Below are 24,150 nucleotides of genomic sequence, written 5' to 3' on the forward strand. Positions count from 1 at the left end.
TAGATGTGTCTTATTCCATCTATAGCTACATGATGTGGGTTGTATTGGTTTCCTTCATCACTCTTCTCTCTTTCCTTATTGAAGTGTATTGCAGTATTGATCAAGGCAATGGAGCAAAGAAATATCTGACATGGACGTTGTTAGTTTTCATAGTACAGATAGACAGACAGTGTGTACATCAATATCATGTACTATACAATCTATACATGCATAAAGTGGGCAAACCCAATCTAAACAATGAACCTGGATTCCTCAACATTCTGCTGCCGAGATACCGAAGGAGTCTCCTGCTATATTCCTTCATATAATTCCTGGAAATACAAATGAAGCACATTAGACACCAGAACACTAGAACATCAGGGCCAAGCTACTTTTGCTGGCCCTGGCACCATCTCTAAATTAATCTGGAGGTTGTCTACTTCTGCTATCCGTTCGGCACACATTGTGGCCAGCAGAGACTGTTTCTGGCACTCAGTCTTCTGTTTGATTGTCTGAGGAGCCGGGGCTGGCTGATCTTTACATGCGTCTCCGCTGGCAGCGAGGTCGGTGAGGTGACACGCTTGAGGGTAGCGTCGAAAGCATTCAAAATCCTCCCTGCACGTCTCGCCCTCACCCGCAGGAGGTTGGGTAGGGCAGTTGGACGACAACAGTCGGTTCGTTTGTCTGCAGGCGGTGCATTGAATGACCCTGATCATGGGTTTGGCCCGAAACGTCCCCGGATCTCGCGAGCAGGGGCGTCCATTCATGCAGACTTGGAACAGGGCGCCCAGGTCTCTGCACATTTCTATGCGAAAGTTGGGTTTCAGGAGAAGATAGATGACGGGGTTGTAGATGGTGGAGGATTTGGCAAACATGGCCGATATGGCGAAGGCCAGAGGAGGGATCTTCTCTATGTGCCCGAAGGCGGCCCACATGGACACCACAGCGTACGGACTCCACGCAGCAAAGAATCCAATGCAGACAGCAACACTGAGCTAAGACAGAAGAGCAAAAAGTCATTAATAACATCACTTCTGCAAACAGCTTATGGTGCTTTCAACTGAAATGCAAACTACATTTAAAATCCTTTTGCAAGATGAAAGATTTCCTAAACAATACGAATGGAATAATCACATATCCTCATGGAAAATGGGAGGATGATGGCCATTTATCAGGGAAAGAGGCAACGCTGACCTCCCATCCTGCACAGCACAACCAGAACCAACCGCCGCCGCTAATGAGAAATTCCATCACTGGAGGATCTATTTAGGTCAGCGCCAATTTTCTTTTACAAATGGAGAAGTGATGAGCTCCCTCGGGTGCCCTCAGCTGTGCCGCTTTGATGTTTTACCCCAGGCCCCTACAGCACATGCAGTATTCACACTCACTTCAGTGGCTGTTACATCGTCTCACATGTGACCCTTTGGCTTCCTCCCTCACTTATTGGTTTTGGGGAAGGATGAGTAATAAGATCTAAAGATGTAAACCACCTTCCTTTCCTCTCACCTTGACAATAATAGTTTGTATGCTGCTCATGTGCGTCCTCCTTGATGCGTGCTGCTCCATGGTCTTGCGGGACGCGCGCACCGTGACCAGGATGCCCATGTAAGACGCTACGATGAGGCAGCAAGGGAGGATGTAGCAGAAGACGAACAGCGCCACGGTGAAGGAGCGAGCGGCGGCGTGCTTATTGGACAAGCGCCAGTCGATGCAACAGGCAGTTCCATAAGGCTCCGCTCCATATTCCCCCCAGTGTACCAGCGGGGAGCTGGCAAACAGCAGGGCGTAGACCCAAGCACAGGCAATCAACAGGCGGCTGTGGCGAGCGTTAAACTTATTACCTGGGGAAATGAATGAAGTTAATGTGGCATCAGAGGAATAATAGAGTAGGTTGTATAATCTAGAAAGACTTTTGTGACACTTCTTGGGGAAACAGTTATTATAACGGTTCGATAGCAACCCTCATTATGCTGCATTTACAAACATAACAAGCAATACTTATTGAGTGGCTCCTCTGGGATCGTCATCAAAGAAGGCTAATGTGCTGCACTCCAGTGAGGGATTATTATCATCGCCTTTCTTTCTACAGATAAATCAACTATGAGCCACTTAGGGATGCGATGGATAATCCTGTGTTGATTCGTTGGGCAAAAATAGCCTCTTTGAATGCTCACCGTAGAGTGGATAACACACTTTCACAAAGCACACCATGCTCAGCAGGGTCAGAGTGGTCAGGCTGCAGATCCCGAACAACATGCCGCAGAAAGCATATATGAAGCACGCCGTTCTCCCATACAGCCACCTGAGTGGGAGGGCAAGAGGGTGTGAAGCGAAGCGGAAGGGAAAGGAAAACACAGGCAATCACAGGGTTAACCAAGCATAGAGAGTGAAACGAGGAAAGAGAGGAGCTACAACATATGTTTGGCAGATTGTTCTCACGTCCACGGTGCAACACTTTGTCGGGTCTCTGGCAGTGAGAACAAGCAATCACACACACACACACACACACACACACACACGTTTGATCTGACCTGCGGTAGATGCTGGAGGCGATTGCCATGGGGTAGAGGGACAGCGTGAGGCCGAGGTCGCTGATGGCCAGGTTGATGATGAAGAACTCTGCAGGCTTCAGCAGGTACTTTTTCTTGTAGGAGACGTACAGCAGCGTGCTGTTGCCAAAAAGTGAGCACACTCCTGCAGGAAGAAAAGCACAGACACACAACGATAAGAGTGGATATTAACTGTGCACACACTGAGCATACAGGCTATTTAAATGAGATGCTGGTGTGTTTGTGTAATTTTATTTTTTAATAAATACTGTTAGAACGCAATCACTTTATTCAATCTACAGTAATGAGTTAGATAAGATTACATTAGATTCAACTTTATTGTCAATAAGCAAGTACAGGTACAAGCCAATGAAATGCAGTTAGCATCCAACCAAAAGTGCAAAAGTGTACTATTATATATACAGAATACAGAATACAGAATATATACAGAATCAACTATATACACTATATATACTATATATACTAACTATAATTATAAATCAATAAATATGTAAATAGTGCAAAGAGTCTTAGTGCAAAACCGAAGTGAAATGGAAACGATCAGTGCAAAACAGAAGTTGTGCAAATGGCAGTGGATTGCAAGATGATGCTAGTGAGGATGGAGTAGAGCTCAACAGGGTCACCGCCCTGTGGAAGAAACGCTTCCTGAGCCTGCTGGTGTGAGAGCGGAGGCTTCTGTAACGCCTGCCGGTTGGGAGGAGGGTGAAAAGTTCATTATTGGGGTGGGATGAGTCTTTTATAATGAGTTGTGTGTCTTTTATAATGAGTTGTTATGTTCCTTGAAAGTTTGTTTGTTTTCCTGTTTCTGTTCCATTATTTCTGGGATTGTTTGAGTTCAATAAAATACATTATTCAGACCGTTAACATTTTGTACCTATTTCAAATGACTTAAATTCCAGATACGCCGCAGAAAAAAAACTAGTTACATAATTTTCAGTTTGTATAATGAGCAATTCTCAGTGGGAGCAAATCAGTTATTAAAGCGACCTTTAATAACTTCTTTCATCCGTCTGCTGTGAAAGAATGAATTAAATATATAGATTATGCTGCCCAGAGATCAAAGACAAAATGAAAGTTTCTCTCTTACAACACACAGCCCATCATGCTAATTTACCATCACGCCGCCCTGCAGAAGCAACATACGGTCGCAAACAGATGAAGATGCACTGGCTTCACTCTCAGTTCTCTCAGTTTCAGCTGGTGCATCATGAATCATTATCATCATCATCATCATACGTGTTATTTATTTTACGAGACTTTTTAAATTGGATTTGCAGCTGGAAATGAAAGTAAATAATACATTTCAGGGGGCTTCACTCACCAAATACAGAGTAGACCACAGCCACTGTTATATCCATAGGCACAGGTATGCTGGAGTGGAAGGCTTCATCGTCATCATCATCAAACTGTCCCATCTGAAGACACATCACATACAAGTATTAAGTATTAAACATTTGATTGTGTGTGAGTGTTTTTAAAAATGCATTAACACTTTTAGTGAAAATGGACAATAGAAATATTGATATAGTGGAGATATTACTAATATTCTGCCTCCCTCATGACTACAACTACAGCCTGGAACATCAATCATTAATGTAAAGATACCAACAAGTTACTATAACATTCAGAGGTCATATTACTAACACATCACATTAAATTGGTGCTGAAATAGAATGAAGTGAAATTTTGGAGCTGAGGACGTTTGAATAAAGGTTTGAAATCAAGCAGACTCACCTCGTTGATCGCTGCAGGTAACCAGAGTCTCTTTAGGAGCAATAATAATAATAATACTGATGATATAGAGGTTCCAAAATTACTCCACCGTCCTCCCACATCACGTTGAGGAGCATAAATGGGCTCTGGGACTCGACTGCAGGCACTCTGCCATGCCCCCCCGCCCCCCTTCAGCTGTGCTGCTGTGATCAATTACTTACGTAAATTACATCTTTTTTAATACTCACACGCCCAGCACACACGATGATGACGCGAGGTGCATCAGTTTTATAAAATTATTAATTAATTATTAAGATGAATGCTGAAGGATTATTGCTTACAAAGAAATGAAAATGTACCAAGATTCTTATAGAACCAAAACAATAACATAACAAAACTAAAAAAGTGGAAATTACAGGAAAGATATATGTAAATCTTATCTCATTTTTATTGTTATTATTTATTGAAATGATGTGGTTTTGGATTAACAGCTGTTGCATGGATCAGCTCTTCATTTCAGCTCCTAAATCATCCATTTTCACAGCATGCAGGTATTCATTGTGCTGCTTTTACAGCTCAGTTCTCCGAGTCCTCCGCCCAGCCGTGAATGAGATTACCCAAAGGCGCATATGGTAGCAGTTGAAACTTCATTTTGCTGAATTTGTCTCAGGGAATACAAAAAGGAAACAAGCCCATTTGTCACACCTGGAAAACTGGATTGAATTATCTTCAAAAGAAACGCAAATATTGCCTAGTATGGTACTTGCTCGCCTTCTTTTCTTCTGTGAATTCACACTCACACTCACCCTCACACTCACACTCACACACACACACACACACACACACACACACACACACACACACACACACACACACACCAAAGCGAAAAGATGAAAGCTGCATTCAATTGTTATGGGGCGGCCGCAGAGGGAAGAATTAAGTGAACGTTGGTGATAAGATACACAGCATGTATGTCAAATTGCTCTGACAGGAATATTAAATATCCATTCAACACAAACACTGCAGCTGCTTGTAGTATGAACAGCATATGAATGTCAAGTACTTGTTTTAATATGACAGCTTACATAGTTATGGTAAAATGGCAGTATTTGTTGCACAGAAACTGCCTTCTTGTAGTTACTGTAGTTATTTCCAGGCTGCACACACAGTTTTTGGGCCCTGCAGGATTCTCCCCGTCTCTATTTCAGATGTTTTCCATCCTCTTTTCTATCTCTGCCCTGAGGTCAGTCTTATAATAAACCCACGCATTAACTTCACAGCACTCTGGAGGGATGTTGCTAATTTACACTTTGCTGGTGGATTTGGACGGCGCTGAACGGATCAGGAGCTGCTGATGTCCTGTCATTCAGCAGCTCCTCATTCTCACAATGGAATGTTTCAAATGGTGTCTTTCCCCCGGTGCAAAATATCCATGAACAATCAACCTGTTAGTATGACTATAGTAGTGTTTCTTTGTGCAGTTAGTTGTTTAGTTTATTCCAAAGCAATAGCATAAAGCATGAGAGAGATAATAGGCATCTTTCAGAAATAAATGGAATAGAACTAAAGGATGGTGCAAGAAATGAAACCGTGTGTCACAGAGCTGAGAGTGTCGAAGAAAATGTACTGTATCCATGACAATATTATAGTATTAGTATGTTAGTGAACTTTGTGTTCTTGGAAATCATTGAATATTATGTAACTGTTCAGTATTAGAAAGGAAGTACACAGTTTGTTCTTTACCTTGAGTGTTTTACCAGAATCAGTGATCATCATCATCATCATCAGTGAGCAAGCGTCATTATGTCTTGGCAGGTCACTGTGACATGGTTACTGAGGTAGCCAGGGCCAACAATAGAACAATGGAAAGGCCCCCCACCCTGAGACACTCTGATATAAAAGCATGTACTTGTAATCATAATGACGTGTGAATGAATAAAGATGAAGAAGCCGCAACCGTCCCCGCAAATTGTTATATAGAATTATTCTATATAATTGGCGTCACGTGCCGGACTGCCACACCGGGGGATGGAACTCGGGTGTGCGTCTCCCCACACAAAAAAATGACCATAAAGAGGTGAGCAGATTTGCTTTTTGAACTAATATAGTATTCTGTGTGAGGGGGCAGCCTGGAGGTCCGTCGTCTGGTTGGTAAGTTCAGTAGACTTAAAACTCACAACAAAGAATCTGATTAGAGAATAAGGGAGACCGAGGTTGAGTGTAAGTGTGTGTGTGTCTCTGGGAAGTCCCAGTCGTCTTTAACCCGAGGACGTACTGGTCAAGTGATGGCTAACACAAACTGCTCATTCATGAGATCTTGAATGATTTTGACAAGGGTGTCAAACATTCCATAAATGAGAATTTGGAATGCGTAAAATGTTTCTTATTTGAGGGCAGGAGCAGATTAGCTGGCTCACAGGAAGGCCACGAGAGAAACGGCTCTCCTGTGCAAAGGTTGGTTTGCGTCTTCAAAAATACATTGCAGTTTCCATATCAGCGGGTCCGATTAATCTATAGCAGTATTAAATATATCACAGCAATATAACTGGAAGAGAGATAGTGGAGGAGAAGAACTGTAGGTAAAATCAAACAAAAGAGAATTCAGCAGAAGTAAAACATAAAAGTGTACTTACAGAATTAAACAGTTATTGGAGCATTTTAGATTTGCTATATTTCGGCATAATTGAAATTGACTGTTTAAATGCACTTAAGTCATTTTCAAAAATCTCAAAGTTGATGTTTAAAGTTAAAAGTTGAAGAATTAGAGGTCAATAAGGGGAGATAACTGATAATGCATGAGAGGTCCCGTTAAAGTACTTCAGCTTGGGTGTTGTCTCCCGAGATCCCGAGTAAGAGAGAGACACACACCAGGACAATCACACCTTGCCCACTCCTCAATGAGACCTGACCAAAGTTATAAATTCAGAGATACATAGATCAGAGATAGGAGGAAGAAGGAGAACAACCAGTAAGACTGACGATGTCAACATGAAACGTTCAAAAATGTAAAAATGTTCTTAAATTGTGAAAACTCTTAAAGTTTACAATTTTACATATATATTTGTTGCATTTGACACTGGTTAGAAACATTGTCACAAGTGTTGGATTAGAATAATATAATTATAATAATTGTATTGCATTGTATTGGATGGCATTGTATTATACCGGTGTTCCTATTTTTGTGGTCACTGAATGTACATAGAATGTCTATAGCATAAAAAGAGAAGTCAAAAACTGAACTCTATCATTAATACTGATAAAGTGCCGAAGCGCTATGCTGATTTTAATATATATGTAAATGAGAAAACATGAATCATAAAGAAGTGTAGTGAATCTCTGGTCAGAAGATCAATGGAAAGTGTGGCCCTGTTATCAATGCACATACTATAAGCCACAAAACACACTCTGCTGCGGGTAAAATTCATTTTCACACACACACATTGAAGGCAACACACACTCACACACACTTATCCAGTCAAACACAGGCTGCTTCGGCTGCTGATAATGCATTCATAATAAAAGACACTTTTCGTATGGACGTGTACATGGCCCCTCACCATGTACACGGGCCACAGTTTGAGAACCGTTGATATAAATGGCTTCAATGTATGGGATTATTATTTGTTTCTGATTATTAATATGTTATTTGTCTTATTTGTTTATTTAAGTGGAAAATGTGTTGACTAGAATTCTGATGCAAAAGGTCAATGTCAGCAGTTCGTCTTCTAGGCAAGGAAAGAGTTAAAAAATTCTTGTATTGCGTGTGGAAGCTGTTGGAGAAAAACCTTTTTTTTAGTGTGACATGTTCTCTAGAATTCCATTATTCTTTACTATTTTACACATCCACTTCAGGTTCATCGTGTTACACAATCACACAATAAGACCAAAGCCTGAACGGCATCAGTTCAGCCTCATTAGCTCTGCTCCATCTGTTAAGAGGGTCCATCTCTAAAGTGTTACAAAGCACAGCCCAAGAAACATCAATAAGTAATCAGCAAAGCCTGGAGCCGCCGCAGTACCTCAAGGTCTGTAGCAATGTGGCAGCTTTGTGCGTTTGTCACAGTCTCATTCAGAGAAAAGCTTCACAGTAAGAGTGATTGAATATGTGGTGATGTAATCCACCCACAACCACAGTGTTAAGACTAACCTTATTTCAAAATACATTATTGATAAAGCATTGCAGCATAGCATGCATGTCATACATTCAATTCCAGAACAGCATTGAATCCATACAGGATGTGACTGCATGTGTACCATGGTAACAACAAGTTTGTTCAGAATAATGTATTAGTCCTGCATGATCCTTGTTTATATTTGGTCTTTTTTCACATCAAGTCCGCCTGTAAATAAAACCTATTTTAAATTGAGCTTATACTGTGTGTTATGTATGATTATGTATGATTCTTACACACAAAACACACACACATGCAATGGACATAAACTGCTAATCCACCTCTTAATACACAAATCAGATATGACCAGAGATAAATCTTTATAACAGTGAGGAACATCAATGCTGCTTTCCAGATAACCAACAACGTCTGCTTCCAGAAAAGATCAGTCGACCTTAGATAATCTACTTTTCAAATATTTAGAAACAGTAGCAGAATTGAATTTGCGAATATTACATTAGCTACGAGCAGCAGCACTTAGTGTAGGATTTCAGTCCGCAGATAATAAAAGAAGATTTAAGTTATTCTGTAACTGGAGCGTTTTACAGCCCTGTCACTCATTCACTCATGTACACGTGTTTGATATGCGACACTTTGCATGGACATCTGCAATTTGCAACTTTTTCCAAAGCAGTGTTTGGTGTCCCATGCAGAGGGGACGCTTTAGGACAAAAGCATGGAGGGGACTGTGCTCGTTGTTCTTTCTCTATGTCTCTTATGTGGCATCACACAGAGCTTGGTGAGGAATTGATTTTATTGACTTGACTGTTATGTTGTACTTTTAATCTATATAATAATCTATAACTACAAACTTTGATTTCATATTCATATATTGGAATAATATTTACATGTTTCTTTTGCTTGTAGCCAACAGTAAAAGTCAAAGGTAAGTGTTTATATTGAGTGACACATTAACAACTTAATGTGTGCGATGTGTGTGTTGCAGCTACTGGTTTGTCATAATTGAACATGTTTCTTGTCATATCAGAGTATGATGTAGACGGTGGACGAGACCTTGACATTTTTGACATCAATGAAGGTAAGTGGAAGGAGGGAAAACACATTTCTAACATCGAGTCTTGTTTTTTATGGCGCACTAACAGTCTGATGTTGATGTGCTTTCTCCTCAGAGGCAGGGTTGAATCTGATGGAAGGAGACATTGTGCTTGATGATGTAAGTGATTTTGACTACACTTTTGTGTAAACAATTAATCTTAATCTTCCCTACAGTCTGATTGCTTATTTCTTTTCTTTTAAATCACTGTAGCAACAAACGCGGAACTCTTTAATCGGTGATCAATACAGGTGGCCAAGGACGATCCCGTACTACATGGAAGATGACTTAGGTAAGGATGACTTAACAACCTTCCAAACCAAAGCAAAGAGTTTTGTAGATTTTTCCATTTTAAGGCATTTGTCTTTAATTTATGGTTGATAGAGCAGCTGCAGATTTGAGCTCATTGTCTCTGTGTATTGTTGTTGTTGTTGTCTTTGCAGCGATCAATGCTAAGGGTGTGATACTGAAGGCCTTTGATCAATACCGTCTCAAAACCTGCATTGACTTCCAACCTTGGAATGGAGAGGCGAACTACATTTCCATTTTCAAAGGGGGCGGGTAAGGCCAAAGCTATTCTCAACAACCTGTTTAGTGTTCCAAGTTAAAAAAAATTAATTGCTTGATATTGCGAAAGAGAGAGAGAGAGAGAGAGAGAGAGAGAGAGAGAGAGAGAGAGATAGAGGGAGAGACCTTACATGTTATTCATAACCTTTTGTTTATCCAAAGATGTTTCTCGTCTGTGGGTAACCGACGAGTTGGGAAGCAGAGATTGTCAATCGGGACAAACTGTGACCGCATCGCCACCATTGAGCACGAGTTCCTCCACGCTTTGGGGTTCTGGCATGAGCAGTCGCGCTCAGACCGCGATGACTACGTCACCATTATGTGGGATCGCATCTCAGAGGGTACTGAACCTCTCACATCTACTCCACCACCAATTGATACTAAAGAAAGGATGCAGTCACTGACCTACTGATTTATTGTGGGAAAGTAAGATAAGAACATGAACTTGTTGTCTCGGGTGCAAAATCTCATTGAGATAAGCAGACGACTTCATCAGAACATTGAGAAACATCGCAGTAAATCAACATATCATATCTTTATTGAACTTTGCTTACCAAACCATCATTAGACCAAAGAATTTGATTATGATTAAAGTACAGAGCACTTTGTTGTGTCAGCAAGGCCGTCGGTTCTAGTTATAGATATGAAACCTTCAGGGACCTCCATAAACATGTGTGTGTGCGTGTCTCCCGTGCACAGGTAGAGAACACAACTTCAACACCTACAATGACACCACCTCCAGCTCTCTGGGCGTCCCGTACGACTACGGCTCCATGATGCACTACAGCAAGACGGCCTTTAAGAACGGCAGCGAGCCCACTATCGTCACAAAGATCCCTGCTTTCAGCGACGTCATCGGCCAGCGGATGGAATTCAGTGACAGCGATTTGCTCAAGCTCCACCGCCTCTATAACTGCAGTAAGAGCCCAGGAGTCGGCCTGATGGTGGCGTTGTAATGACCCCTTACTTACATTTAGGCCTATAACATTTCAACCAGAACTCATAGGAATATTTCTCAGGATTTGAGCCTATATTGAGTCCATCAATTTTTATTCCCCCCTTAAAATCTTATCTAGTGTTTTCTTATTCCTTTTAGAGTAATGTCAACACACCAATAAAATGTCAATTTCAATTAGCCTCATCTGACAAACACAAATACATGAAATTCTGCCTTTTCCTCATTCAAGCTCTTCAGTTGTGTGTCTGTCACTTTTAACCCATCGCCATGTGGTAAGAAGGAGAACGCATGAGTGCAATAAATCAGGTTATAGAAGCTCAAAGTTCATCTCAAACCCCTTACATGTGTGTGTTTGTGTACCTTCGTGCAGCCAAGACCTCCACATTCCTGGACTCATGTGACTTTGAGCGTGAGAACATCTGCGGTATGATCCAAGGGCCAGGGGACAATGCTGACTGGATCAGGCTAGCAAAAGCTGTAGGGGGGCCCGACACCGACTACTCCAACCTGGGCAAATGCTCCGGTGAGAGTTCCCTCACAGCAACACCTGCAGAAGTATCACATTCAGTTACAAGTCAGAATACACTCAGAATTTAACTTCGCAAACAAGTTATTAGTGAAATATCAACCGTGAAAATACTTACTCTGCAGAGATGTTACTTTTCTGAGTGCACTAGTAAATTATTTACATAACAAAGAGGAGAATGATAGTCAGAGGGAAAGAAGAAAAATGGAAGAAATTATTAAAAAAGGAGATAAGAAAGGGCAGTAAGAAGGAAAAGGATCATTTCATTTTGTTCCTGTCTTTCTTTACTGACTCTCAAACAAAGAATATATACATCAGATATAATAGACGATGGAAATAGTCAAAGAAAGTACCCTAATGAATGGTAGTGAATAACTTTCCATCTCCTGCCTGTGGGTTGTCACGTACTTGAGGATCAAATGTTACTATTTCCCTGACTTCTCTCACATTTGGATCCTCAGGCTCGGGGTATTTCATGCACTTCAACACCGGGACAGCCAACACTGGTGACACGGCTCTGCTGGAGAGCAGGCTGCTGTACCCCAATCACGGACAGCAGTGTCTGCAATTCTTCCTCTACAACAGCGGCGACCCAGCCGACGTGCTGACGATCTACGTCAGACAGTATGACAAAGCAAACCCCGATGGAAAGCTGCACTATGTTGAGACCATAAATGGTGAATATCTAAGCTGTTTTAAAGCACTTTTACAGTGGTGTTGGTGAAATCTAAACCATTACTTCATGTGCTGTGACAGGACCTCCTCAGGAGCTGTGGCAGCTACACCACGTGAGTCTGAACGTCACGACTAAGTTCCGAGTTGTGTTTCAGGCGAGCAAGAAAGGCACAGGGTCCGTAGCAGGGGGGTTGTCACTGGATGACATTAACGTTTCTGAGACCACTTGTCCAGAGTTCGTATGGCGAGTGAAGAACTTTAGTCGTGTTATGGATGACACTCCACCGGACACAGCTATCTACAGCCCCGCATTCACCTCCAAGGAGGGTTACACCTTCCAAATGGGTTTGTACCCCAGCGGCCGGGAACGCTACCCCGGCCAGCTGTCAGCCTACGCCCATCTGGTGGCTCGTCCAGAAGACAAGGAGCTGAAATGGCCGTGTCCATGGAAACAGATGACCATGATGCTAATGGACCAGCACCCGCACATCCAAAAGCGCATGTCCAACCAGCGCAGCGTCACCACTGACCCCGACGACAAGGACGCAGGTGCAGATGACCTCACTGTAGAGCCATTTAAATGAAACTCACCCTGACACACGATCACATTGGACCTGTTCATCTGCCATAATAACTGTTCAAATCTTTTATGTTAGAAACCGGCATCTTTATATGGGACGACCCTCGCAAGGTGGGAGAAGAAATCACAGATGCAGATGGAAGCAAGTATTTCCGAGGGCCGGGGTCAGGAACTCCAGTGTACCTCACCCACCTCAGAGCCAAGAGCAGGGACTTCATCAAGGGAGGGGACGCCATCTTTCTCCTCACCATGGAGGGTAAAAAAAAAAGATACACAGAAGAACAATTACTCAATTACCGTGCAAAGGACATCCAACTTGCCTAATAGCCAATGACACGTCCTGTCCTCATCTGGTTTCTTTTTTTGCCATCCCTCTTCAGATTTGGCTCATGTCCTTCCGTCGCCAAATGGGACTGTACCGCCGAGCGTCACCACCACACCACCTGGTCATCCCTGCACCAATGTGGTGTGTCAGAATGATGGCATATGTGTGACGGATGAGGGAAAGCCGGCTTGCAGGTGACGCTTGGACACCAAACTCACCACTGCTCGAATTGAATCACACTAAACCTTAACCTTAAATCTAAATAACTTTAAATATCTTTGCAACCCGCAGGTGCGCAGTGGGCGATGACTGGTGGTATTATGGTGACAGCTGTCAGTACAAAGGCTCCACCAAGGACACAACCACAATGGCACTGGCCTCTTCTCTGTCTGTACTGGCGGCCATGCTGGTGGTTACAGTAGTCAGTGTTGTTTGTGTGAAGAGGAAGTACAGACGGAAGAACAGCGACTTGATTCTGTCCAACATGGGTGTCAAGTCATGAAATGGCAACTGGGATGTGACAAAGACACAGTTGAAATAAAATAAATGTGGCCATCACTTCAGTGTACAGTTCAGTTCAACGTGTGAACCATTTGATACCAATATGAACTTCGAGCGCCCCCCTCTGGCCAATTAATGTAAAATCAATGGAATGATGTAAGACTCCTGTTTCCTTTTTCTTCTTTTCAAAACGACAGTAAATGATCGGTTTATGTTAAACTTTGGATTTTCAGTTAATATTAAAAACAAGTTCAAGACAGTCTGATTTATATTCACAAATTTAAAATTTATTATACCAAAGACAGGAACATCTGTGTTGTCTGTTTTCCAGATGGATATAGTATTTGTTTGTATAACTGAACTTGACACAGTCATGCCGGTGATAACAGTTACTGCAGGAGGGAGGTGGGAGTAACATTACCTGTGTGTGTGTGTGTGTGTGTGTGTGGGTGTGTGTCAATGTGCGTGTTTGTTTTTTTTGCTTCTGAATGTCAGTGCGTGCGTGCAAGTGTGCATGCGAAACTGTGTTATTCATGTGCATTAGGTACAGTGATGACTACAGGACATCACAATCAAACAAAATGGTGCAAACCATAACACGGTTCTGTATTTGTACTGCATGTAATATCAGGGTATATACTGTATAAGTGTGTGAGTGTGTGTGTGTGTGTGTGTGTGGGTGTGTGTGTTGGAGGTATTTGTGGGTCAATATTGTAATATAAAGGGTCGTTCCTCCGCAACAGCGTCCTCCTATGACTCAAACCTTCACCGACATACAGGTATGCAGTTCCTTTTAAAAGCATCAGTATACAACATTTCTCTTATTTACAATCATTGGAAAAAAAAAATCACCATTTCTCTCAGAGAAGATTAGTAAAAGTGACTGAGCCACCATAAAGAGTATGCAACTCCTAGGAGTTAGTTTTTAAAATTTCTACAAAAAAATTTCTATGCCATTTTACAGGCCATGAGCCACGATTTACTGAAGAAATACAGTATTTTAAGTGCCCTATCTACAACAGTTATTTGTAGTATTACTGGTGTACCATTCAACATAGTTCACTGATAATAAAAAGAATACGTCTCTGTTTTCAAAAATTCTTTCAGCAACTTCACGTCTTTTCACATTAAAAGATATGGTAAGTTCTTACAAAAACAAAACAAGGAAACAAAACCAATGGAATTGTTATCCATTAGTGTTGTGGCGAGCTAACACTATTGCAAAGAGACTAGTGTTGATTACATGTTTCAGCTGGTTTGTCTAATGTAAAAACGGTTCCAGAGTCTGACGAGGTGCTCACGGAGGCTCCTGCAGAGGATCAGGTAACATTAAAGGGCTCAGTTGCTTGTTTTGTTTGAGAAGCTGCTTGGAGATCAGGTGTGGAGCGGTTTTCGCAGTGCACGTTTCTCCAGAGACGAGGCTGCGTAAAGCCTCCGAGCACTGACAGGCTGTGGAGAAAAAAGGAGGCAGAATCTTTTTTCCTGTGCATTTTTCAGCCTTTGTGAGAAAACTCAATTGTTTGTGTCCGTTTATTGGAGTGTGTCTGAGTGGTCAGGTTGATGGTAGTATTCTGTGCCGGCTGCAGCTGGGAGGGAGATGAAGTTGTTGCTGTTGTCGTTGTTGTTGTTGTTGTTGTTGTTGTTGCTGATGATGTTGTTGTTCAGAGAGGTGTGTCAAAGTAATCTGTCGGCTGATCGCTCCCAGGCGGCTTCTGCTGTTTCTGCTGATGCTGCTTCATGATCTCCTTCACCTCCTCCTCCAGCTCAGGGGGGATGATGAACTGATCGTCTGGGTCAGGTTGGGCTGGAGCTGTGAAGTAGCCCCCCGGCTTCTTTGACGGAGCGTCAGCCGCCACCTCAATGAGGTTGTGACTCTTTTCCTGGGGTGCCACTGAACCGTTGCCTCTTCTCTTACCCGCTAACTTTCCTCCATCCCAACCTCCCACACCACCTCCATGCCATGACTCATCTCTCTCCAGTCCATTCTCGACCTCTCCCAGGCCCATGTCAACCCCCTCCTCCGGGGGCTCTGGGGTGCAAGGTGGTGGAGGTGGCGGGGGAGGCAGTAGGTAACGCTCCGCACCAGAGGATGCAGGTAATGTTTGTGGCAGTAATGACTCTGATTTAAGGTTGTGGATATCTGCCTCAACCTCCACGCGGCTCCCATTGGAGAAAACCCCAGCAATGGGCTCCTCGTCTTCACTATCCAGCCCGTTATCAGAGAGGGCACTAGAGAAGGTGGCATTAGACAGCTGCCTCTGGAAGGAGCCTGCCATGCATGCTGGGTGTAGGGCGCAGCAGCTGCGGGTAGAGGGTAGCTCTGAACCTGGGAACAGGTATTGGCAGGGTTGTGTGGCAGTGTGGGCCTGCTGGTGTAGTAAGGACAGTGACTGGACCTGATGGTGCAGGTGGAGGTGCGGGTGGTGGGGCTGATCATGCAGCAGCACCAAGGAACTCTGTGGCGGTTCATCAGACGAGGCCGTGGAGCCGACCTCGCTGCTCATCTCGCTGGTGCTGATCTCACTGCTGATCTCGCTGCAGGAGGAGGGCGGCACAGGAAGGGAGCCGTCTGGGGCGCCGAGGGGCCGCTCCTTAATGGCAGAGGAAGAGTTCGGGTAGGAGCCCAGGCCGGGGCTCGGAGGGGGCTGTGGAGGCTCAGAGCAGCAGCAGGAACAGCAGTCTTCACTCACACTGAGCTGGACCACAACAGCACTGAGGCTGTCAGTGCAGCCGTAGCCCTGCGCCAGCGTGCACAGCTTCTTAGCAGCAGCGAGGCCATCGGGGACATTTCGAACGGCCTCCACAGCCTCCGTGGGAGACACAGCATCCCACAAGCCCCGGCTGCCCAGGATAAAGAACTCATCCTGGGGGGTGAGTGTGACTGTCTGCACATAAGGACAAGGGATGACGGATGGATACAGGAAGGAGTATCCCATAATACGCGTAGAATCGGTTACACCATTCACTTTGTTGTCCTGTGAGAGAGAAAAATACACAAGCTCTGACTTTGAATCATGCAGGTTAAAATTGCAACCTCATCAATCTACATTAGGCTTTCTTTCTCTGTCGTCTTTCTACACACGCGGACACATTCAAGGATCTTTACCTCAGTGATGATTGCCTTGTGCTGCCTGATTCTGCGGTACTCCTCTTCAAGGCCCACATTGTGAAGCAGGGAAAGCGGCAGTGGCTTCCCATCGCGGCACAGGATGGCCTGGCACTTGCCCACGTTAGCGGCCGTCAGAGTGAAACAGCCGCCGGGGTCGGTGGGGTCGTGCCGGATGTGACAAAGCGCTGCCGAGCCGCCCAGCTTCTGCCCCGCGGTGCCCAGTTTCCTACAGTGACGGAGGAGATCATGTGTTTCACGGATGTTTTTCGTGAAAGACAAAGCAGATTAAACTGAACAAACTCTTCAAGCGTGTCAAGCGTGTGGTCTACCTTTGCATGACGAGGAACGTGTTGGTCATGTAGTCCTCTTCACTCTTGGTCTTGTGTAGTTCCTCAGCCAGCACGTCATTCATTGTGCACTGCAAAAGGTACGGCACCTCCACGTTCCTGTCCCCATCAAACACGCCGTACAGAGCTTCACGACTGCCACAGAAGCTGTTTACCGAGAGCGCCGCCACACACAGTCTGGAGAGAAACCAATCAACTCATCAAGTATAAGTCAGTGTAGGCGCCGTCGCCCAAACAGAGTGGAGAGATTGTGTGCGTGCATATTAAAGTGTTAATCAGCAATTATGCCGTTTCATAGATGTTTCCATATTTTGATAAGCAATCCCCCAATATTTGTCTGTATTAAGAGTCGACAAACAATTTGTAATCTCGAGAGGGTTTGGATTGCTGCGGCTTCACTGCGTGATTGTGAAGCAGCTGTGTTTTCATCCTTGACTGAATTGAACTCACTTGTTCTTGACACCCGATGCCTCTGTGTAACCATGACTCCACACAGCAGGGCCGCCAGATGTCTCATTGGATGAAAAGGTTGGAGGGGGATCGATACGAAAGCAGCGAATATTGCTGAAATGAGCAAAAAAACAGAGTAGATAAAAATCTGATCAAACGCAGAAAAGGAGAGAGAATTACACCGGAACATAAAGTATGTACAAGGACAACTATATAGATGTCACAGCGCAGTGCATTATAGCTGTACACAAATGCCTCGCTGAGAACAAAAGGACGTACTTGAGCTGCTCCAGAGTCTTGTGGTCCAGGTTGAGACGAGGGTTTCCAGTCAGATCCAGCTCTTGGAGTTTGGGAGGCAGATTCTCGGGCAGATTGATCTCGGTCAGCTCGTTACAGCTCAGATCCACACACTGACCGCAGAGGAGAAGGTGTGAGGACGTCATACATATGCACACACATGTTCCTGGGCACGCAGATATATGGCTTCACCGCCACCCGTGACTGGCTTACCTTCATCTCCATCAGCTGCATGACCTCTGGAAAGACCTCGATGGCGTTGGAGTGAGCAATGAGCGTGTGCATCCGCCGACAGTTCATAATTGTGGTGGGCACGGTTTTAAGCATGTTCCCACTCAGGTCCACCTCTTCCAGCTCCTCCAGCTTGCCCATTTTGCTAAGGGATGAAGGGCAAAGTGGCCGTGAGTGGGCAGAAAACATGGGGGCAACATGACACGGAAAGTCCCTGTGCATAAAATCAACTCCTGTACCTCGCTGGAAAGGTCTGGAGATGGTTGTAGGCCATGTGCAGCACTCGGAGGTGTGTGTGACCCGTGAGCATGGGCACACATTTGTCTGTGAGACGGTTGTTGGTTAAGTAGAGCTCCTGGAGGATGCTGTGGCTCTCCTCTGATTGGCTGGACGGAGGCAGGTGCTCCAGCTTGTTGGCTGATGCATTAACAGAACGCAGGCTGAAAGTGAAAACAAAGATAGGAGATTTGCTTTTATTCCCCCATTGGCCGTTTAAATACCCCTAATATTCACTATGACCAAAACTTCCTCTTTGTTAGAAATTATTTTATATACTCATTCATCATCTTAATGTCTGAATTCTTCCTCAAATTGACTTGTCAGATATCTGTTGCATTATCTGATCAGAACACATCACACCCAGGGGACGATCAAAGCTACCTGTCAGATTTGAGGAACAGGTTGCAGGGGAGCTCCACCAGTTGATTGTGCTGCACGTCCAGAACCTCCAGCAGAGGGCGCTCCACTCTTTCAGGCAGCTTCTGCAACTGGTTATGTCCTGCGCTGAGCTTCCTGAGACTGTTGCTGCATAACAACCTGCAGCAAAAAGGATACACCGATGGTTGTCAAGGTGAAACGATGGATGAGGGAACAGACAGACGGACGGTCAGACAGCCAGACAGACAGAGAGAGAGACAGACAGATAGACAGATAGACATATAGACAGATAGATAGATAGATAGATAGATAGATAGATAGATAGATAGATAGATAGATAGATAGATAGATAGATAGATAGATAGCTAGCTAGATAGATAGATAGATAGATAGATAGATAGATAGATAGATAGATAGATAGATAGATAGATAGATAGATAGATAGAATGTTATTATTTATGACATTGCTGGTGTAGACGAGTAGGAGAGACTTGTAGATGAGTGGGTTGTGACTGAAATGGGTTGAAATAGTTAGGGGGTGGAGGATAGAGTGCTGGAGGAGGATGGGGGCGATGTGAAAACAGAAAATAGCAGTGCCCCTAGTGAAGCCTGCAGCTGAAATTCATCATCCTGACACTTATTGGGTAAAAAATAGATCTGCAGACAATGAGAGAAGGACAAGAGAATGAGAGAGAGGAAGAGAGAGGAAAAAGGGAAACAAAACAGGAGCGGGAGGGAGGCTGAGGGAGTGGGAGGGAGGCTGAGGGAGCGGGAGCGCGAGACAGACGAGAAGACGAGGAAGTGGGCCGCATCTAAACTGACCTTCTAACGAGCTTGATAAAGAGGAAGAGGATGGGCGAGGGATGCAGAGGTTACAGACTAACGGTGTGATTTATGAGGTTCTATGGGGGATAGATGACTGGGCGGCAAAGGGCAGGGAGAAATAATGCAGTATTCTATTTACAGGCTGGGAACACAAGCCTGAAAGAGGAGCGAGACTCACCGCGCCGGGAGCTCGCCGATGAGGTTGTGGCTCACGTCCAGGACTTCCAGTTTCTTAGCTTCACACAGCCAGTCTGGTAAGGACTCCATGCGATTCCTACGGGAGGAGATGGGAGTGGTGATGATGAGAAATTACATACTGTATAATAGACTGGGAAATAGTATGTATTTATATTTGAAAGCACGTCAAAGGAAAAGGCAGCAACAATAATTTTCCTCAATTTCTTCCTCTCCTTACTAAAGGCAAAGTATTACACAACTGCATATACAGTGCATATGAATTCCTAAAATCCTAAAATAAAACAATATATGTGAGAAGAAGAATAAACAAATTAAAATAAGTAATAAATAATGCTTTATTTTGAAAAGCAACTTAAATGCTTGCATATTTCTTTTCTTCCCATGCCTTTTTTAAAAATTGACAGTAGAGAAGCCGAGCACAACCTTGGTATCACAGGCTATGTTGGACACTGTTAAAGAATGGCAGCCTCTTCAGTTGGCTTCCTCTAAGATCCTCTTATAACTGTTACAGTTACAAGACCCTTAAAGACATTTTTTCTCAGTTGCAAGCTGAGCAATTCTCGCTTTGCTTTTGGAGGGCAGAGAGGACATACTGTAAATGAGCTACATTTCTGACACAGTTCTTCTTTGGCTCAAATTAGTGCTGCATTCTTTGAGTGTGTATGTGAGTGTGTGTGTGTGTACTTTCTGGATTTTTCTCACCTCGAGATATCCATGTAACTAAGATTGGAGGGCACAGGGCTCACATCTAGTTGCTGCAGCTCTGTAGGGACAAATCCAAACACATTAACCTACAGCAACACCAAGGACTGACACGGGCTATTACAGAAGAGGTAGATAGCAGAGGGAAGGGGTGAAGGAGTGTGTGTGTGAGTGTGTGTGTGTGTGTGTGGTGAGGTGATGTTTCAGAGGGATGACGGATAGAGACAATGAGACTGAAGCACTGACGAGAAAAATGATTGCATGCGGAAGGAGGAACACGGAAAATAGATGATAATAAATGAGATAAAAAGAGTTACATTTTATTTGAAAACCGGGTGACTGCCAGCATGAACAACAAAATGATTTCAGGGAGATTTGTCATTCATAACACACCGCCACCCTCAAAGAGTACACACACAGTCCCTGCAAGCAAAAAAACCCACCGTTGTTGGAGGTGTAGATGCCCTTGAGCAAGCAACCTTTGGCCTTGAGGCTGGTGATGTGGTTCCTCTCGCAGTGAAGCACCTCCAGCCTGGGGAAGACTGAGGCGTCCAGCTCCTTCAGCCTGTTATCCCTTACGTCCAGCTGCGTCACGTGTCGGAGCAGGTCAGGCTCGTCGGGCACCATGCTGGAGATTTTATTCAACCTGACAGCGGAAGAAGGGAGGAGGTTCACTCAGATAGGATCGGACAGAACTGCACATGCCGATGACTTTTTTGTTTGTAATGCAGGAACAAGCCTGAGGTGATGCCTGGTGTGTTCAGCAATGTCTTCAGTTCTTCAGAAAAAGGGGTTTTGATTTTTAGAACTACTACACTACTACTACACACATATTTTTATGTGCAAGTATCCAAAATCTGGCAAATGTATTATTCTGTCCCTCCCATGGCTCCTGTAATCCTATTCATTCATCTTGTTTCTAGGAATTAGGGGGAAGAAAGAAAAAAAAAGGAGCAACGGTGCCAAGCGATCTTTGTCCAAAGAGGTGAGAGCACCATGTTGGAACACGTTTTTACAGCAACGTGAGAGGAGGGTGATGTATTAACTGGAAAATAATGCAAGTCACTCCAGCACATTGCTTTTCCAAACAGTGGAAAGACAAACGGAGACGGAGCCACTACGAGCAAATGATTTCCCAATTCCGTGCTGAATGGCTCTCTGGTCTTGTGTTGGCTTCCTCTTAGTGTTTTTATTTTGTTCATTAGTAGGATATCATGTGTCATTCTTTGCATCACTTAATGGGCAGGGGCACGCATGACTAGGCAGGAGTGACACAGCACTTCTTTCCAGTATCGTAACATTCAACAATCTGAGGCAATGCATAAAGCGTAGCCATAGATAATAACCATAATACCTGGTTTTGTGTTTACATGCACCAATCTGTGTGTGTGTCTCTGTACCGTAGATCGATGTGTTTGACGCGGAGAAGTCTAAAATTCTGGAGGGTGAGTGTTTCTAGGTTGTTGCCGGCCATGCAGAGTTTCTCCATGGAGGTCAGCCTCTCCAGCACCTGGGGCACGTGGTTGAACTGGTTGAAGGAAAGGCCCAAGTAGCTCAACCTCTGGAGGGAACCCAGCTCGTTGGGCAGCTCATCCAGACTGTTGCCGTCCAACAGGAATGTCTGCAAGCTGCAAGCGGGACAGAACACAAGAAGTGAGGTGGAGAATTGTCTTTTTATTTGTCCCTCCGGCGTTTCTCAGCGTCGGTCCTGGCATCTACGCCGGGGAAACCAATCATCACCAGTATGATTGATGTCCAGCAGATGGCAGCAAGAACACAAGAGCCCTAATGGGGACTTGTGGAATTTACAAGCACACCAGATCATTCCTGCAGATTATCCTCACATCTATCACATGCCTCCATGTACACTTTCAAATAAGAACTTGCTTTAAAACGTCATATCCTTCCTTAATCTTAAATATTGTAACCTCATCCTGGGGTAAATACTAGCTCGATTAAAATAATAAAACACCTTGCAGATTATGCATGAGTTGAAAGGTGCTCATTTACATTTTTCATTATTTATTTGGCATTTTGCTGACAAGAATGAGTTATGTGGCTTTTCCACAGACAATGGGCCGGGACAGGGGCGGGGGAAATCTGCTTTTTTTTACTGTCTCTTTATAAATAATAGCTCATAACCAAGAACTCTTGATGCTGGAGATATTGTTTTGCCATAACCAGTTGAACAAAGTCTAATTTCTTTTACAGGAAGGAACAAGGAACAAGGTCTTTATCGTTTGAGGAAAAGAAACACCAGACTCGATCGGAAAATAATATTTCACTTGGCAGTCGTCAAATTCTGCAGTCACGCGCCAGCATTTTTCTGTTGGACTAATCGCATTCGTGAACTTTTATTACAATCTTTTTGGACTTTAATCCTCTTACTTCGTCATCTCTGTTGTTGTTAGAATGTGAATGCTTTCTGAACCACTGCTCCTATTGCACACCTGACTGTTTAAGATCCATTTGCATCTAATGAAGTTTCTTTTCTTACACTTTTTTAAGAGAGTTGGGCTGGAGGTCAGCTGCCACTGAGTGTGTGTATAAAATCCCTTTTTGGGGCATTCTAGGTCTCAAAGGACATTAACATATGCAATGCTTTAAACTTGACCTGACTTATCTGTCAAAGACAACATCGCTTCACTGGCAAAACAGTCCTCAGGGGAAAGCCCCATGACATGTAAATGTGAAGGTTTGGCATGCAAACAGAGAAGGGTGGTGGTCTTTGTGTCTGTTTCTTGTCTTCCTACTGACACAGTCACATTTGAATTCTGTATTAATGTATCAGCAGTAACCTCCTGCTGTTACCTACTTGGTCATGGCTCCCACAGCGCTGGGCACACAGGCCAGGTAGTTACAGCTGAGGTTCACCTCCGTCAGGGTGGGAATGTCAGAGATGGCCATGGGGAACTGGCCGAGATGGTTGTTGGACAGGTTGAGGCTCCGCAAACGAGAAAATCTGGACAGACAGAAGTAATTCATGAGAAATTCAAAAGAGTCGATGAGAGAAGAGAGGAGAAGAGTCGATGAGAGAAGAGAAGAGAAGAGAAGAGAAGAGAAGAGAAGAGAAGAGAAGAGAAGAGAAGAGAAGAGAAGAGAAGAGAAGAGAAGAGAAGAGAAGAGAAGAGAAGAGAATAAGGCTATGAGGAGTGCTGTTGTTATCTTGTCATCATTAATATTGCAGGACAATAGAGGGTACTCACAAATACATTGATGGACACATTAATGGACAATGTACTAAAGAAAACTTACACACAGCTTGTTTAAAGGATATGAGGCAGAAAATGCAAGGTCAGCTTCACCACACCCATAAACAAAGCTGTACTTCATAGTAGTAGAGTAAACCTTCATGTTAGATTGTTGTGCAAACAAGTGCAGCATTGATGGCTGTTATTCATTCAAACAATAGTGACCAGTGGCATTTGGCGTAGCTTCTCATGACTGACTTGTGACCTTCAGAGAGTTGAGCTCCGTAGGGGGGAGGGAGCATTGGAGAAGAAGAGGAAGTGACTCTCCCTCGCTCCTTTTATTTATTCATTTCCGAGCATATCAGCACACCAGCCAGCTATCGCCTGTCAGGTGTGTCGACAGCAGCCGGGCATGCTGAAGACGGGCACGGTGCCATATTAGCACCGATAGCAAGGGCTGGAGCAGCTGCTTCAACTGGCAACACACACACAAATAGCGCAAATCATGGTGATGGAGAACAGA

General features: G+C 44.0%; 3 protein-coding genes across 3 annotated transcripts in view; 1 reads left to right on the forward strand and 2 right to left on the reverse strand.

Moving 5' to 3' along the window:
- Nucleotides 1-356: 356 nt before the first annotated feature.
- opn7a (opsin 7, group member a) lies at nucleotides 357-3,964 on the reverse strand. The gene is made up of 5 exons (XM_076144759.1): nucleotides 3,871-3,964; nucleotides 2,511-2,673; nucleotides 2,154-2,281; nucleotides 1,486-1,820; nucleotides 357-974 (listed from the first exon to the last, which is right to left on the reverse strand). Exons 1-5 carry the CDS (start codon nucleotides 3,962-3,964, stop codon nucleotides 357-359), a joined length of 1,338 nt encoding a protein of 445 aa, XP_076000874.1.
- Nucleotides 3,965-9,403: 5,439 nt separating this feature from the next.
- LOC142994088 (meprin A subunit beta-like) lies at nucleotides 9,404-13,621 on the forward strand. Its single transcript, XM_076144760.1, has 12 exons — nucleotides 9,404-9,473; nucleotides 9,565-9,608; nucleotides 9,702-9,780; nucleotides 9,932-10,049; nucleotides 10,218-10,396; nucleotides 10,755-10,973; nucleotides 11,384-11,536; nucleotides 12,001-12,216; nucleotides 12,296-12,763; nucleotides 12,871-13,050; nucleotides 13,175-13,313; nucleotides 13,411-13,621. Exons 1-12 carry the CDS (start codon nucleotides 9,404-9,406, stop codon nucleotides 13,619-13,621), a joined length of 2,076 nt encoding a protein of 691 aa, XP_076000875.1.
- Nucleotides 13,622-14,060: 439 nt separating this feature from the next.
- Nucleotides 14,061-24,150, reverse strand: part of phlpp1 (PH domain and leucine rich repeat protein phosphatase 1) — a 36,449-nt gene continuing 26,359 nt past the window's right edge. The window contains exons 5-17 of the mRNA XM_076144804.1: nucleotides 23,252-23,398; nucleotides 21,837-22,064; nucleotides 20,880-21,082; nucleotides 20,437-20,497; nucleotides 19,715-19,810; nucleotides 18,715-18,870; nucleotides 18,294-18,494; nucleotides 18,037-18,199; nucleotides 17,806-17,936; nucleotides 17,527-17,640; nucleotides 17,059-17,253; nucleotides 16,727-16,955; nucleotides 14,061-16,595 (exon numbers count right to left, since the gene is read on the reverse strand). Of these exons, the coding sequence (XP_076000919.1) occupies nucleotides 15,282-16,595; nucleotides 16,727-16,955; nucleotides 17,059-17,253; nucleotides 17,527-17,640; nucleotides 17,806-17,936; nucleotides 18,037-18,199; nucleotides 18,294-18,494; nucleotides 18,715-18,870; nucleotides 19,715-19,810; nucleotides 20,437-20,497; nucleotides 20,880-21,082; nucleotides 21,837-22,064; nucleotides 23,252-23,398 (3,238 nt within the window). The 3' untranslated portion in view covers nucleotides 14,061-15,281. The remainder of the gene's footprint in view (nucleotides 16,596-16,726; nucleotides 16,956-17,058; nucleotides 17,254-17,526; nucleotides 17,641-17,805; nucleotides 17,937-18,036; nucleotides 18,200-18,293; nucleotides 18,495-18,714; nucleotides 18,871-19,714; nucleotides 19,811-20,436; nucleotides 20,498-20,879; nucleotides 21,083-21,836; nucleotides 22,065-23,251; nucleotides 23,399-24,150) is intronic.

Source organism: Genypterus blacodes, unplaced genomic scaffold, assembly GCF_046128005.1.
Source record: "Genypterus blacodes isolate CSIRO-AG114 ecotype Tasmania unplaced genomic scaffold, CSIRO-AGI_Gbla_v1 ptg000029l_1, whole genome shotgun sequence".
NCBI lineage: Eukaryota > Metazoa > Chordata > Actinopteri > Ophidiiformes > Ophidiidae > Genypterus > Genypterus blacodes.